This window comes from Erithacus rubecula, assembly GCF_903797595.1.
Source record: "Erithacus rubecula genome assembly, chromosome: 3".
NCBI lineage: Eukaryota > Metazoa > Chordata > Aves > Passeriformes > Muscicapidae > Erithacus > Erithacus rubecula.
This window is the reverse complement of record NC_136689.1, coordinates 12,951,253-12,969,357: the sequence shown is the minus strand read 5'-3', so window position 1 is coordinate 12,969,357 and position 18,105 is coordinate 12,951,253. Positions and strand designations below refer to the sequence as shown.

At 34.7% G+C, this 18,105-nt stretch overlaps 1 protein-coding gene across 14 annotated transcripts in view; it reads right to left on the bottom strand.

Annotated features, from left to right (window-relative positions):
• PARD3 (par-3 family cell polarity regulator) overlaps positions 1-18,105 on the bottom strand; it is a 438,577-nt gene that overhangs the window by 201,694 nt on the left and 218,778 nt on the right. For 12 of the 14 annotated variants that reach the window (XM_079300415.1, XM_079300424.1, XM_079300421.1 and 9 more), the window contains 3 exons: positions 12,033-12,124; positions 9,092-9,175; positions 179-304 (listed from right to left, as the gene is read on the bottom strand). In XM_079300415.1, coding sequence (XP_079156541.1) covers positions 179-304; positions 9,092-9,175; positions 12,033-12,124 — 302 coding nt within the window. The remainder of the gene's footprint in view (positions 1-178; positions 305-9,091; positions 9,176-12,032; positions 12,125-18,105) is intronic. The other 2 variants (XM_079300423.1, XM_079300416.1) reach the window with 1 other exon arrangement.

Below are 18,105 nucleotides of genomic sequence, written 5' to 3'. Positions count from 1 at the left end.
AAAGATAATAATTATCCTGATTTTCTTTTACCCTGGCTATATAAAAACCACTAATGGCCCTAAGTGTACTTTTTCTTTATTAGAAAGGCAAGCCTAGAGGTTTTTTTCTTACCTTGCTCTAACTATTCCGAGGTGCAGTGTTAAACAATGCAATGTAAGATGTGGTAAGAACACTTACTGTTCAAACCTCCTGTTGCGCAGGTCTCCGTCATTAATCCTGACAATACAATCATTCTCACGGAAAAGGTTTTCTTGTTCAGCTTTCCCTCCCTTCTCCAGTCGCTTCACCAGCAGTCCCAGGGTTCTGGAACATTAAGATTACAAAGTATTACTATCTGAATAATTTGCAACATAGAAAATCCTATTGATTTAATATTTTATCGTGGTTACTACAGAAACTATGATTTAAACTATCTTTACCTTGAAGTAGGATAGAAGAGTTTCAAATAACTTCAAGAATTATCTGATTTATTATCTCTTTTCTATAAAACAAAAAGCCTAGGTGAATCAAACATGTCATAAGAATGAACAGGCTGTGGGATGACAGCACGTCCATTCCTGAAAAAGGCCAAGATTTCTGTGCAGTAAAAACTCCAATAACCATCATATCTGAGAAAAGACATCTTTTCTGCTAGTTAACTGAAGCTGAATAGGTTCAACTTAAAATGTGAATTACTGAATTAGTCTTTACTACTTGTTCTGTGCAAGTGAAACAAGGAGTAATCTCATACAATAAGCAGCCTGTAATGAGGGGATGGATAGAGAATTCAATAACTTCATGTGAACCAAATACTTTTATTTTTAAATCTTAACATTTTTAATAAAACAAAAAAGTTGAAATTAAAAAATTAAACGGTCTTTTAAAATTCAGAATCTTATCTTTAATTAATTAACTGAAGACAATTTCCATTTGATAGTCTCTGTGCAATGAGTCAGTCCCCACTGTTTCGTGCTTACCCACAGTATCATCTTAAGGACATTTTTAGAGAGAAAAGGTGAACAAATATTAACATGAAATTAAGAAAAAGGATCCTGAAGAACGGACTTCTGATGTACTGGTAGGTTAGCATGAGAAGTCAGTGATGTTTCTATACCTGAACTCTCTGTCTGAAGGAGAACTCAATCTTCAGGATTATTCTTGCATTGACACTGCATTTGATTTTATTTTTTAAGATCAGCTTTACAGTGAAATCCCACAGGATTTATCAGTGGGTCAAACTTACATCATCCAAGTCAACAGCATTAATTTTTTCAGAATTCATTTCAAGGCATGGCATGAAAAATACTTGTTTCCAAATCAGCAGGAATTGCAAAACCACAAGTCTTTTAAGCAAAAACCTTTCAGTGATCACAGCACTTCCATTCACATGTAATACCTCAGAGCAAATGAGCAGTCAATGGTGCTTAGGACACCTCATGTGCTCAAAAGTTACCTACACACTTGAGCACTTCATCAAATGGGTCAGAAAAGCAAAATTAACTTACTTCTTCCACTTTAAATCCTTCATTTACCAATTTATTGCCAGCATAAGCAAATAATACATTTTTTAACAGAACAGTCATACATTTTCTCCTACATGGCAGATGAAGGAGTAGAAGAAATGATCCTGGTAGTATTTCCATTTTGGAACCACCTAGTGACATTAAGATATGATGTTGAAAGGATCTAACATGTAAACAGACTGTGAAGAGAAAAACAACATAAAGTATTCTGACAACACAAATCATCAAATTAAGCTCGAGTCAGACATTTGCATGACAAAAAACTCTACAAGTCCTCAACAGTGGCACACTAAACCTAATGATCATGTTGTGCTTCATTTATTGTACTATGATTTTCTGACCATTATTAGGTTATGTAATCACAGGAAGTAAAACAAAACAAACTTTAAGATATTGATTCAATCATTTTTTCTTTCTATTCACTAAAATAAGTGTTGAAGGCAGCCTCAGATTTTTAAAATGGTAAATAATTATAAATAAATTATAAATGGTTTGATAGTTGAAGATCCAAACTAACAGTTATATAAATAGTAAAAAGAAAAATATGTGTATGTATTTTATTTTATTCTTATCAGAATTATAGTTTTGACACAGAAAATTAATGTGTTAGAAAACAAGTTTGTGACTTCTTCATTTGTGAGTTGATTAATTTATTCTGGGGAGATTGACTTTGAGCCACATAGTGAAGCTATTGAAGGCCATAACTCTAAATGGGGAAGAGATAGACAAAGCAAATATAAAATAGGGAATGCTACATTCAAGAGAAAACCAACAAAATACTTGAGCAGGAAAGGAAGGAGTTGTGACTACTCTTCCTTTTCTTTCATTGATGCCAAACAGCTCTTTGATGCAGATGTACTCAGAATTTGGATGTGCATACAAAGCTTGCACAAGAGCATACCCAGTAACAATAAGGAGTATTTGGTTTATATGGTTAAATATAAAAAATATCAAAACATCAAAACACTATCTACACAAAGTACAACAATCTAAGTTAACAAAATGACAATACACAATACAAAATAATCTGGTTATTTCATCCCAATGTCTCCACGTTCTTATGATTACAAAATAATTGCTCTATCAATAGTTTTGACAGCATTTTTTTTTAAATGTTGCTTTCCACTGTCTCACATTCTGAATTTATATCAAATTATTAACGCAAGATGCACCTTTACGCATGGTTTGCCTTTTCTTACATTTATTCCACTTAGGCTCTCAAATCTGTAAAATATTAGTAATCCAAACCAATAGTAGAATAATGTAACAGATAAATAAACTACCAGTCAAAATTGTAAATAATCTCATTAAACAAAGGCTACAATGTTGCTAATGCAAGACTGCTCATCTCTAACGTGGCATATGGTGCTGGTGAGGATTTTGCTTTCTAACAAATGTTAGAGCTAGGTTAACCAAGGCATGTAAAGCTAAAGTCACTGAGAGCAAATTCAAGGCTGGATGAACAGACTGAGTCAAACCTGAAACCAGGCTCCTCACAGTGCCTTTTAATTTATTTAATGTTTTATATAAACACATGGCACAAAAGATCCCTTTAGACACAATTCCAGAAACAATTTCCCAAATGAGGGTTTGCATAAAACTAGAACTATGGAAAACGTATGTTTTTCAAAAATTAACAAAAACCTACCAATTTCCTACAGTATTTCTTCAGCATATTATGGTTAGATGTAAGAATGTGAGTCTAAAAAAGACTTTATGGGAATTCATGTTTGTTGTTGCAGCAACTGGAGATAAACAGAGTAGACCTGATATTGCAAATATGCAGTAACCTAAAAAACAAATTGGATTTTTTTCCCTGCCATATGCCACCATCATTAATCCTGAGAAGTGAGCTCTACTACAGCTTCAATATTATGTTTCCTACATTAGGAAGACATAAATTTTGAAAGCATCTAAACTCATATGGTATAAAGTACCAAAGACAGTACATACATTTTTTTAAACAAAACCATGTAGCATACAAATGTATGGGTATATTTTAATTTGCTTAATTTTGTCCAGTTAAAGTAAGTCAACACAGTTTCTAACATAAACTCTTCCATTACAAATCTTTTAAACTCCAACATTTTCATGAATGAGATTAAATATCAAATAAACCTTCACAAATCACTCTGCAAGTCAACAATCCTGTTGAAACAATAATTATAAATAGAAATTTGGTACCTGTGCTGTTTTAGACTAACATTAGCTGACATGGAAACAGAAGAGAAACTGCCAAAGCACAGAGCTCAATCTTTGTATTTGTTTTAAATACCTAATTGGGAATGTAAGCAGCTGAGATTATATTAGCATTTGCACCACTGTATTTCCACAAGGTTCATTACTCTAATTATACTATTAAAATAAACTCAGCTACATGTGTTAACATTTCAGTTCTCAGTATAAATTACAACCAATGATAAAACTAGGAACAAGCAGTGGATTTTTTATTGATGTCTAAATTGCCTGACTTGGTTGGGGTAGTTCTTGAAATGTGCACTCTCCACATGCCATCCAGATGTATGGAAATGATGATAATTTATCTTAATAAAAACTGACAGTGTAAGTAAAAATAAAAACTGACATTGAGCATCTAGAATATGATTTGGTCATCATGGGCCATTGTATGTACACGTTGAAGTTATTTATCCATTTACCTGCAAGCTAACTGTAGTGTAATCAAATCAGACAGAACAGAAAATAGCCAATTTAAATGTTTACATAAAGTCACTAACATGAAAAGGCAAAAACTAGATTAAGGTACAAAAATAAGTATTGATTGAAAAGCTGATGTGCAGTGGTTTCACGCTATGAAAGATCTCTGAAAAGTTCTACAAGCACATAAACAGTATAAAATTCCTGGATTCAGAGGTTAGAGTAGGCAAATCAGCTTGTTTGTTCAAGTTAAATTATCAATGCTAAATTGCACATAAACTCCTTTACCCAATATTGACATCACAGCACTGCTGTGCAGGCATTTAAATTTCATGCCTCAAGTCCAGAACCAATTCCCAATCTTAGGTAACCACTCCTAAGCTTTTTAGCTGGAGTAATACATCAAATTATGCTTATAAAACTTGTTAAAGGCTGAGATCAGACAGTTTGAATTCAGATACAAGAGTGAGGGAACGGTACATTCACTCCACAGAGAATTTTTTCTCCATACATATGTTTTTAAAAACCATGGCTACCTTTGAGACTTAAAAGGCTGGAAATGCAGGAAAAGAATAAATGGAGAGGCAGACAGCACAGACCTCCTACTTGATCAAAGAGAATTTGATCATTAGAGAGGCACCTTGAAGGCAATATTATGGACTCTCTGTATAGACAATGGCCATTAGATATTACTTTAGTTTTCTTTGTACCTTGAGTACAAGACTAAAATTTTTAGAGTGACACATAAGGTGAATTTATAAACTCTAGAAAATGAAGGATATTTCAAATAAAAGAAAAAAAGAATAGAAAGAGTATAAAACATTTTCAAATTTCTAGATTTCTAGTAAGGGTAGTTAGGGTTTGTATATGTATAAATCCCCATCTTCACTTGAGGTTTTTCTTTCTTTTTAAAAAAAAATGTCATTTAAACTGACAAAAATTCTCTTTTTTTTTTCTTTTTTTTGAGACTTACTAATATTTTAAGACATTTAGCATATATAACAAAAAACATTTTTAGCTGCAGGTTTTACATGTACAGTTAATCATGGATTTTGTGGCATACTTGAGCAGGAAGAAAAGCTGGCAGAGCTGTGTGTATCTGTCTGTATCAAAGTAACATGTCTGATGCTTATTAGTGGATGTTCATTGCAGGGTCTTCAGATGAATATCCAAATCCTTTTCAGTTCTGCTTTACTAAGTAGACTTCAGAATAGTCTTGGGACTGTGGGACTCTAACTTCCATGTCATTATTCACAGATATTTCTGATGTTATAACATATATTCCTTGTGTCAATTGAATCTCTTTCCAAAGACAGGCATGGCAGGATTTCAGAAGAGCAGCTAGGGTATAGAGCTTGAGAAGACTTCAAAAGCAGAAGAGGCAATATAATGGTAAATTATGCTATGATTACTGTTGAGTTTGCAGGGAACTTGGTGCATCCCCACTTAAACATCAATATAACATCCCACATCATCCAGGCTGCTTAAATGAGATTCTTAAGGGACTGTTTGTTCCTGTCCCTGAGCACCTAATAAGAGGGAAGGATTGGTGGTAGGGCACTCTTTTACAGTTAGAATTTCCTTTCATATTTTTCACTCATTCATTTCCTCTTTTTTTTCTAGTCTTATCTGAATACTTTGCTAGTTTAATTGTCATGCCTCCTTTTCTGCTCAGCACTGCATCTATGCCATTGCAAAAATGTGCCAGCAGGTTTGCAAACAAAACTTTTGTCCTTAAAAAATGCACAACCATAAGGTGATGAATATGTATACCCTCCTCCCTTTTGATAAGGTGAACAAAATCTGTTAACAAAATCATATCATCAAATAGGCCAATAAAAGACTGACACATTTCTAGAGGCAAACCCAGAAGGATAACAAGGAAACATATACACAGAATAAAGTTTCACCATGACTTTACAAATCAATAGTATTTTTCCCAAAGAAATGCAGTCTTTTTTTAATTTAAAAAAAAGTCTCTGTTTTAGTGGGAGCATAAATAATTTGTAGCATCGATACAGATTAGGCAGAGACCTTTACAGATTTTTCGTCAAGATTGAAAGACAGAACTCAAAATACTCTTATTCCAAAGCCACAAAAAACCACAAAAAAGTCAAATATTTTTTCAATAGAAGTAAAGAACAGAGTTATGGCATATGAGTTTTTGTGTTCCCTTAGGGAAGGATTTTCTGGTGTGAATCTTTTGGTGGGAGAAGGCTTCTGCTTATTGTATATTGGGAACAAAAGGTGAATTGCATAATATATTTTTACACTTTTTCAAGTTACTGATTTAATAATCATTGCCTTTTGAGTAACATTTTAAAAGCAAAAGAAATGAATTACAAGAAAATTAATTGAAAACTCAGCATAACTAGAACTGAACAGCAAGAAAATACAAAACAATTATGGGACAGTGGACTAATCTACAAGACACACAAGATCTTTTCTCTTTGGACATCCCTCAAAGTCTTTACTCAGTCCTGTGTTTGGTTTTCTATAAATAGGTTTCTACTAAGCAAACCCCTCTGCTCAGGTTATTGTAAGCAGGGAGTTGTAGGTTGATTGGAGCAGGGAGAATTATTTTTTGCAGCCAGAAGATGAAAAGGAGCAGCCATGTGCTACAGTGAGAAATAAGTAAGAAGCAGAAGATCCCTGCCATGTGTCTGCTCTCCCTCTGAATCTAGCAAAAGGTGAAACAAGTGTGTCTTATCTGCTCAAAAGAAGTGGGAAACCAGGAGGGGGCAAAAGAATTAACCAAATCCCCATCAATTGCTTCAAACCTGAACCTGGGTGTGTTCCCTTCCCTGTCCACACTGGAGGCAGATGGAGAAAAATGTGTTTATCCTACCTGAAAGCATGCAGAGGTGTGGGTATGCAGACAGCAAAGCAGCAGCACAACTCAAGCACTTAAAATCAGCCCCAAATGAACTCTGCTTTTCCTTCATCAGAACACACAGGGCATGGCAGAAAACTCTTGGGAATATTCTAGATCCTCCCCAACTCTGCTCCTCTACACTCTCAAGGAATGGGACCAAGTGTCTCCACTCTTCAGCAGATTATTTTTTGGAGGGTCAAAAAAACTCAGCGATTACACATACAGTCCATTTTTCAATGAAGTGAGTTCCAGTATTATGAAGAAAAAGAGGATACATTTTAGTACAAAAATTATTTTTCTTGCAACAAAATTTGTTTTTCCAGTATGTCCTGATTTGAAACAGCTATATTTAAAATTAGCTTTCCTGTAGTAAAACTTAACCTATAATTTTGCATGACATCATTAAATTTCTTTTTTAAAAATTATGAGGGTTTTTTGTGTTTATGGCTTCTTTCTTTAACATGGTCTCATTACATATGAACAGTTTAAGCTTTGCCTCAGACTTGACACCACATTAACAGGATGGAAGTGAATTTTACTCAAGTTAAAATTCACATTCAAAATGTCAAAATATATATTTTAACATCAATTTTATCAAACAAGTACTTAGTAGGCAGTTGACATTCTTAAACCAGTCTTTTCCTTGCCCTTCACACTGTCAAAATCCCAGATAAGTGTGTGAATATTTCAACCATTTCTAACTCTATTGGATTTACTTCTGAGTTATGTTTGAAGTACTGCTCACTCATGCCCTTTCCATCCCCACACTGAATTTACTGAATTTCAGATTATGAAGAGAAGAATTCACCACTTAACAGAAGTTTGCTCTTAATACTTGTAGTCCCCATATAAAGCAGTTTTAAAGTAAAACAAATTACATTTTCTCATAATACATGTCAGTATGACTATGAAAGCATTGGGTTTCAAGTAACAACTACAAATAAAGTACTTATACTGTGTTTAAAATCCCATGAAGATACTTGGCATAGAAGGAAAAACACCTAAAATACTATAGTAATTATGAAAATAGCATATTAATATTTGAGAGATACATTGTATAAAAAGTCAGTTTTGTTATTTTGTTAGTTTTTAATTATAAAACTGAAATTGCTACTGCGACAATGCACATGAGAACTTAGCAGCCTTTTTCATGTCCAAAGATTACTTTTAAAGTGAATATAATTGTTCCCCCTTTCCTTAAAGAGAGAAGGAACAGTGTGTACTTAGAATATGCAAAACCAAAATAAAAACTTGCATTTATTGCTGAAAAATTGTCATTTTCCAAGGTACTTAAAAGATTCATCTCTAATTAACCACCACTAAATCCACCACTAATTAAAACAAAAGTTTAACTTTTTTTTTCTGAGATTATCTTCATGACCCTAAACTCTACATTAGAAAAGTACGCATTAGACATTATATATTCTGTTTATTAATAACATTCCCCACATTGTATTTTTTAATGTAAACTACTTTTTCTTTACAATTTTTTTTTTTGTAAACAATCAACTTCAGGATTTTTAGCCTATAAAACAATCACACTTTTCCCCAAACCAGAATGTTTCAACTGGTTTTGCTACTCCATTTTAACCCCAACAGATGGAACAATATTAAATTTTGAAAGTGTGGCGATTGCTTCCTCCCCTATTCTTAATAAGCAGAAGAATAGGATGCCTCTGGTTTAGACTCCTGATGTTATTCAGAAACTTGTGGCTTTAAACAGTCAGCAGGGAAATGGTACACAAATATCCACCTGAATTAGGGAAGAAGTTTATAAATTTTTGGATTTCAAAAGGAAATGTCTTTATCCTTCAAATTCCCCTGAGATTACAACACCCAATTCTAACTCCTTCTAAGCAGAGCCTTTGAACTACAGAGTCCATTCCGAGCACAGAACCAGCAAACTTGCATTTCTTCCTTTCTTAATCAGTGAGACTGCCTCTTGAGAAACAGACAATATTCTACAGAGGGCAAAGGCACACGATACAAAAATTAACACAAAGCAAGACAAAAGCAGAGCAAATGACAATTGAAGTAAAATCCTCCGCGATACGTTACCTTCCGCCGCGGGCACTGAAAGGCACTACATGGATTCCCAAAGGCCCGCCGTCATTGGAGACCTCGACGAGCTTTACCATATCACTGTGAGACAATGTGAATGAGGGAGTGTGAACATGTACCGTGGAGCAACCAAAAACCCCATACACACACACACACACCAACAAAACCACTCCAGAAACCAGCTCATGGGGATGAAAGCACTGCTGAATGTTACGTACCTGAAGATTAATCTGATGGCATGAAAGGAGATCAATCATCAAAAATAGTTCGATTAATAGAACCAAGAAAAATTAAAGAGGTTTGCTTTTAATTTAGCTGAATATATAAAGTTAGGTCTTGTCATCATCACTGCATGCATTTTGCTTTATTTCTAATTTTAAAGTTAAACTGACCATTGAGCAGAAACACCTTAAATGCCACACAGAATTTTTCCTCACAAACCCAAAAGCTCACCTTAGCATTAGCATGCTTTACTCTTTTATCTTAGAGCCAATGCTAAATTTTAACATTAGCTTTCCCATAACCAAATGAAAATTATTCAATTTTTAATTGGCTAAATCCTTCCAGTTTTAAAACACATTAACCTGTTTTATTGCAATTCCATTTCTTTTACTGGAAGATTCTTGCATCTCCTTACTAAGCAAAGTTTCCAAAGTAAGATTTAACTGTAACATTCAAAACCAACCAGACGTCCCCTGAAGCAACCATGCATCTAGTTTTCAATTATAATTTTTGCTGTAGTGAGGAAAAAAGCAGAAGAAGAAAATACAGGTTCAGAAAGAGACATGCAGAAATGTAGAAAGAGATTTAGACCAAATCTATTAATGTGTTTGAAACATGCCCACATCTGGAGAGGTGGAATATAGCCCATGAACCATAAAGAGTTATAAATACACAAATGAGAAAATAATACATGAAGGCTGAACCTCTCAGTAAAACTGGAAGTGAGAGATCTGAACAGAAGCCACAATCTAAATTTGTGGCTTATGCCTCTCTCTAGTGTTACATACTTTTTCCATATTTCCTGGCACTAAATATATATACACACAGATCATTGAAAAACTTGCTCCTCATAAGAACACAAATAAAATTTAATCTAGAAATGGAGCAAAGAGCAAGGCAAATGCCCTGTGATAGCAGTAAAAGATTTTGTACTTCCTTCAATAAGCTCTTGATCATATGGTGGCCAATCATGAAAGCTTTCAGCTTTTAATCTGCAATTTGAGAAAACCCAGACCACATAGGGTTGGGAAGTCAACTCAGATCCTGGGTTACAGTTTGTTTTATGTTTCTCCTACATTAAAATTTTTAAATACATTTTTAAGGTAGCCTTTACATTTGCAGTATGTCTCAATTGGTGCCGGAATTTTTACCTTGATTTTTAAACTACATGAATGGAAGGTCTCTATCCTTATTATCACTGTTAGCTCAAGAAAGTAGTGCAACAACAGGAGAGCTGAGATACTTCAGCCAAAAACATGTTATTCTTCAGACATGGACCAATGTTTTAAGACTGAGATCAATACAACATTTCATACTGTTCCATGTGCAGTTTCTGTACAGGCTGACTTCCTTTCCTTCTCACTGTATGTTAAGGCTGAGTTTTCATTAATTACTGAGCAAAGCAGCTCACAGGATTCAAACAACTCCTCTGACCTCCAAAAGGAACTCTAAAAAGATCTACTGGTAGACCTGTGATTCTCCATGATCAACTTTTTTTTGACTTTTATTTTCCATATCCAGCATTCACAATTTAGCTTGTTCTAGTGCTTGAGTCAATTATTTTCAATTTGTTCAAAATGTATCCTCGACATCTTTTTACTCATTTTTCTTGCACTTTTTCTTTAAAAAAAAAAAAAACTATCCCAAATTCAAATGAAAAACTCTGTAAATTCAAATGTTAAATTCTGTAAAACAGAAAACAAGAGGAAATGATCACTTCCTAAGAGAGATTCTTTCAATCTGGCTTCCTGATTTACTCAGAAGTTTGGGCCAACTGCTTCAAACAAACATGCAAAGAAGTGTAAGATCAAAACAAAACATAAATGAGGTGGCATATGATGGGAAGTCAATAAGTTACTTAAAAGCAACACCAGGAAGCATTACATTTGACAGAAGTTCTGCAAATTCTATTTAGGAAACAGCATTTGGATTTACAATGTAACAGGTTTTGTAAATGGAATCAAGTAACATGCATGTTCTACTGCCTAACAGATCACCATGATCTTTATCTAACATTTAAAGCCTGTGTCCCTAATTCATAATTTAATTTAAAAATAACAGGAGTAGAAGATTTAATTTTATTTAAAATTTAAGTTAATTAATTTAAAATATTTAATTTAAGGCTAGAAGGTATATTTTCTCATTAATTCCAAAACGAGGTCTGGATCAGTTCTTTTCAATGAAATGCAAAAGGTCAGGTTTGCTGTATCTTTTGATGACATAAAATATCATTCAGTGACTGTTTTTTTAAATTAGGTGGAGATAACAAAACATCAGTTTTGGTCCATTCACAAAGTATGAGGTTTGTGACCACACAATTTGTGACCCTGAAACATCTTCCTAGAGACTCTGAACTAGTTATTGCAATTAAGATTTTCCCCTTTGAAATTCTTGCCTGTTGATCTATTTGTACTAGCACTGACCCTATTCCTTCTGTCAAGTTTTCAAAGTTCCATCAAGTAAGCATCTTCTTTGAGGCAGAAAATCTACTGTAGCATCAGCACTTATAAATGTCAAGTTTCTGATGCTCATCTTTAACACAAGCTTTTTAAACTATTTAAAATCTGTTTTAGAAAGGTCCATTGTTTAAAACCAAAATGACACATGACCTAAAAAAGATTGCCCCACTTTCTTAACAGCAGTATTACTCTGAGTACTTTACTAGTCTGTTCAATCTTAAGATTCATTAAAATAATATGTTCTGCCAGTAACTTACTCCAGGGAAAAATTGGTAGCATTCTCCAAGCCAGTGTCTGCATGTCCAACAGGCTCAACTCTGCTGTTGTCCTCCTCTGTTCGATCTTCATCCTAGATTTTACAAAAAAATTAAATTATTAAAATCTACATTTAATTTTATTAGCTCATTTTAGTAATGAGCTAATCTAGTAATAAGCCCATTTTACCATTCTCAGATTATTGGGTTTACCACATGTGCAGTAGAAATGTGCTTCCACAACTAGTAAACTTTCCTCTTCTGTCTGAAACGGTTCTAAATTAGTTTTTGTCACTTTATGCATTTTTGCAATTATATTTATAGTTTGGCCCATGTTATATCATAATTTTACTACAGTTATAAAAGCCATGCTACAGAAGCTATCACATCATAGACATAATTTTTTTAAAAGCTGACAAGCAAAAGCACAAAATCAGCTGACTGTCAGCAGTGTTTGGGGAAACTCCTCCCAGGCTCTCCCTGGGCAGGTTACTGGGGACTTGACTGAGCAAACAGGGCAGATCATTGAGTCTCATTTGCAAAGACGTAAAAACAGTATAAGAAAATGCAGCTTTTTAAACATTTTATCACGGCCTTTATTAATGGCTTGCCTGAGAAGGCTGACATCAAAGAGCTACGTGAGGCTCTAATGCTCACCAATTGATTTTATTTTTAATTTCACTTTCCAAAAAGTACATACATTATTCACCAAACGTATAACTAATGTCAAAGTTGTGAATGTTGTACTTCCAAATTTAGATCAGGGTAATTCAAGGACTTTCAGTAAGAAGATCTAAACCTATTCTTATGTGTATGTTAATCATTGGAAGCTTATACTTTTAAATACCCATGTAATCAAATAGAAAATATTACAGAGTGTGAACAGTAGGTTTCAAACACAAACTCTAGAGCCAGAGCCATCAGGTGAAACAATACAGGAGAGATTATGAGTTTAGCACACAGTCAGACAACTTATTAAAATAATGAAGAGATGTTAAAGGCGGGCAGAGACAGTTGGTAATGTCCAATTGAGATTTCCACAGGGAATCTGCAAAAGCAGGAGGCTGGATGCAGCAGGCTCCCATGGGCTATGGATATGCCTTGTGCATTCTGGAAAGCAACACACTTTGAGAGACCAAGCTACTTGGAAGATTGATGATCCTGTACTCAGGGAGTTAATATGCACCTCCTCATCATCTCTCTCTGTTAAACACAAGGTAAGTAATGCACTTCAAAGGTTAATCAGCATCTTGAACCTGCCTAGAACTGCATATTTACTGACTTCAGTTGAAGTTCTACATGTACCATTGCATAAAGTTTAAAATTAAATAATTATTCAAATCTCTATGCCAAGTCTAAAGTGACATGCAAAATGTTTCATAAAGGAAAATCAGGACATTTGGAGTTGTTTCATACTGAAAAGAGGTATTCCACAGCTTGTTTCATACAGCATCTTGCAAATCATTGTCACCATGGGTTTCCTGGTTTGAAGTTAGGGACACTACTGGTTGTAGAAAACTATGTATTTTTATTGCACTGAACTTATTACTAGTCTAAAGAGAACTCTTTTCATCAGAGCTGCTAATGAAACCCAATTTTGAATCTCATTTATGACAAAAGGTCATCACAGATGAACATGACTTTGTAAATACTATGGTTTTAGGCAATTATTTACGTGTGATTTTCCTAAGAAAACATATATATATATATATGTTTATATTTATATGCACACATATGGATATATATACAGACATGAAGAAGAGATTGAAATAACATCCTATCGATTTGTAGATATGACTCTGCCAAAAAATAAATGTCTGGCTTTACACTGTGTCATTTTTGTAGACATCTATGTATGTACAATGTAAGCATCATACATTTAGTAACACGTGGGTCCTACTTAATCACTTTTTAGCCCCAAAAGCCTTTCTCTAGACTACTTTAGATCTGTAAACAAAGCTTCCCTTGCCCCCCTCAGTGCTTGCAGCAGTCCTTTGGGTTTGCTCTTTCTGGACCTGCTTTCAGTGCCTGCCTGGGACACAGCCCCCTGGGCAGTGCTTGAGCTAAATACTTGTACAAACCCTTCTTTCCACCTTCCCATCCCTGAGAGTATCTTTGCTCTTGTTCCCATCAGACTTAGGCCTCTCCACTTGTTGGACACTCTGTTTCCTTTCTTTCTGTCCCACTTGGTGGTCCAGAGGATTTTCCTGCCAAGGAGAAGAGCATCCCTCTGCCTGACCTCGAGAGCAGCCAGGTCAAAGGGAACAGGCAGCTTAGCTGCCTCTTGCCTCTATGCACCTTTCAATAATGGGATGCAACAAATCAGAAACTGCAAATTAAAAGCTACATAAAACAGATGCTATCTGGCACCATCACATCTACATTTTGTGCCTTTTGTTTTGAGAATCATAAACACAGCAAGTTTTGGAACCACACTGACTGTCAGTTATCCAAGCAATTAAGAAACAGCAGCTCCCACACGCCTCTGTCTGGCTTTTCCTGGACAGCAGACAGATCTGTATCAGAAACATGCATGTGCCCATAAATAGGTGCTTAGAGAAGCAATCATAATCCTAATGAAACACTACTGCCGTGATCAACAGATGTATGATGTACCCTTTTAAAAATCTTTAATATTACAGTAATCAGACACTCTTTTCTTCTCAAAATAACACAGATTTTGATTTACATTGAAGTGAACGGAGAGAAAAATTGGACACCTGCAGAGGGATTTGACTTAAAATTCTGATTTACTATGAAAAGTAACTAACTAGCTGTGAAAATCCTTGCATCAAGCAATTATTTCTTTATTTGGAAAGCAGTTTTCTTCTGAAAGGGAAATTCAACCTGGATGAGGTAAACAAAGAAAAGGACATTCAACAGAGCAAGAAAGTTTCTGTGAACCCACATGGATAGTACTGCAGATATTTCTCAGGAATAACTCATTTGAGTTATTCCAAAAAAGTGTAAGGTTTTTTTTCTTTAGATAAAACCACTGATATCTGCTATATTAAAAGATATGGTTTTTAATGTACAGCTACTGAAGACAGAATGTGCTTTTTTCCAAAACTGAAATAAGAGTAATTAAAAGATCCTTTAATCTTTACAGCACTGAGGAAAATTTAAAGCATCTCTTCCAATGTACTTCTCTACATTTTGATCTGCTTAGTATAAAATTTCCCACTATTTGAAAAATAAAATAGATTATTATTTTTCTAAGTTCTGTAATAAAATTAATGACTCAAAAACTGAAAAATTATCTTAACTGCTCAAAATGGACTATTAGTGCTAAAAGTTCTACCTATAAAAAGGTCCCTTTCACAGTTCACCTGCACAGCGTTAATGAAATACATATGAAAAGTTGCAAATTGGGTTTTTATTTTTGAAGACAATGTGTCTACCACCACTTAGGATTACAAAATCTGCAGTTAAGGATTATCAGCAGTACTCTTGTCAACAGAACCTTATCCAATATATATGAAACCAAACAGTTATTTTCATTACATTTTCTCAGAAAATTTCTTAATGAAATCTGCCTAGTGTAATTTTCAAAGCTCAAAATCAGCTACACCTTCCCTTCTTACTGGAAATTTGAATGTCCATTACCAAAATATCAGCCCCTGTCTCCAATTAATCCACAATTTCATCTTCAGAAAAGCAGTATCCCACACATCTTTGCTGTTCAATACACTTCTCATGAATTCCCCAAAAAAGAAGCAGAACTTCACATTTCCTTGTCTTTTTTCTGAAGAAATTTAATTTCCCAAAGAAAACTCAATAGCAGCCATGGAGTCTGAATAGTAAATTCTTTCATGTTTCATTTGTGCAGCTTTGTTTGCAGGTGCCTGCTCTGAGAAAGGGAGGGTCACAATCTGCTTCAGGCAGACACAATGGGAAATGGGCTCAGAAGGCCTGGAAGGGTTATGTATAAATCTACCTTCTCTGAACACTTGAACCCATCTCTCAAATTCAACAGCAACATCTCCATGCTAACAATAACAGGGAAAAAAATGGAAGCAAAGGTGTTTTGCTTGGGTGGTTTGTTGTGTTTTTTATCAGTTCAGGGGGGTATAATAATTAATTCATTATTGTGCAAAAAGTGATATTTTAGTAAAAAACAGAGTTAAACTCTGCTTTCAAATTATTTGAGCACTCCTTGGCAAGGTCTGCTCCACTGACCATCATTACACCCATAATGTAAATAGCAACTACCTTGTGCATTGAATCATATCAGCTGGAAGAGTTCTATAAAATCATCCATAAGTCCAGCCATTAACCAACCCAGCACTGCCAGTCTGCAGTATATGTGCTTCAAGATAAAAGAACTGGTTGTGGAAGCAGATTTAAATACACTGAAATTTACCTGCACAAGGGCAGGATAGAGAGATCTGTCTGGGCCTCCTTTGTAGTTTTTGTGCATTTTCCCAACTCCTTAAAAAGCTGGCAAGATGAGCTATAATGATTAGGAAAGCATTGATATGTCACTATTGCTGTAGTAATCATCTTTACAAAGTAAGTTTTGTAAGTAATTTTTCCTAGGAATTATTGCTTTTATCACACTCATCCAAAGGAAATACAATATCAATACTATTTGCATATTTTGAAATGATGAAAGGACAACTTGCATGGGCATAAAGCTGTGTATCTGCTGAGCTGGCAGTATGCAAGAAGTCACTTTTCTGAAAGTCTTGCAATGCCCAGACTTCAATGAAATGAAAAGCAAAGAAAGAAGTTTTTTTTCTTGGCATTTTGAAATTCCTCCTATTTCTTCCTTCAGGAATGTGACCGACTTCAGATGTTATTGAGCTGATGTAACACTGATAAGCTGTGATCATTTTATTTATGTATCTTGCATTAATACCATATATGAGTCTGGTATTCAGTCAGCTCAGTCCCTCAGTGGTGGCTGTGTGGCCTGAGACCTGGCTGGAGACAGCATTGCCTCAGTGAACATCACAGTGAGATTCACCTTCCCGTTCACCCACCAGACACTGGCTTCCTTGTTTTCTATTTAATCTATTTAAACGTTTAATTTTTTTATATTTTAGCACAGTGAGTGTAAGTGCTGTAAATACCAAACTGAAAGGATCCAGTACCCAACAGGTGCTTTAAATTTTACTGCAGAAAAGTAATGACAAGTAATAACAGTAATGACAAGCTCCTGACAGTATTTTTTTCCCTCAGCCAAGACAAAAATAAAATAAAGCTTTTTCTATTGAAATATGCCCTTCCCTTCATATTTCCCCTTTTAGTCTCTTGCATTTCTCTGTAATGATTATGGAAGAAGAGACATATTCACTATTAGTCTCCTGGCAGCTGTGCTTCATAAATGTTTGTTTGGTTCTTGCAACATAAAGTAGGTTCTCTCTCTCTGTATGATCACACTTGATGGGAAACAGCTCCTAAGGGATCTATTTTCCTGTGTCTTAACTAGCACAAATACACCAGCATCAGGCTTTTGTGCTAATGTTCTCACTTTTTGATTAACCGGCCAAATCTCCAGAGAATGACAATTTTCAATCAAATCTGAAGAGCAGTTACAAAGACAACATGGGGAAAAGCCAAAAAATATTGAATACAAAAAATAGGATATGTTCCCTCTTGAACAGACATATATATGCACAAATAATTAGGTGAGAGCTTTGTGTAATTCACAACATCCCTGTACTTGGTGCACTGCTATTATTAGTAATCCAGGGAGAGAGAAGTCTTACATTAAATCATCATCCACTTAAACACGGAAAAAAAATTATTTAATCATATACATCTATACACACACATACAAGTTAATATTCTCTTTACATCTCAATAATCTCTATGTTACTCACGTCCTTCTGCAGGATGGTCACCCTGCAATTGGAAATGACAATATTCACATAGTTTTAATATGCCTCACTACTCTAAAATGAAATTTACCTTGCTCAGTCAAATCAGTGAATAGATATCATATAGTCATAGAGGAGTGCAGAATGGAAGGGATTTCTCAGGTCTCTGATGAATATCAAATTCATTCCCTGCTATCACAGGCAATCATCTCTTATTTCCCATTTATTAAACTGATCAAGCTGAGCCTTAA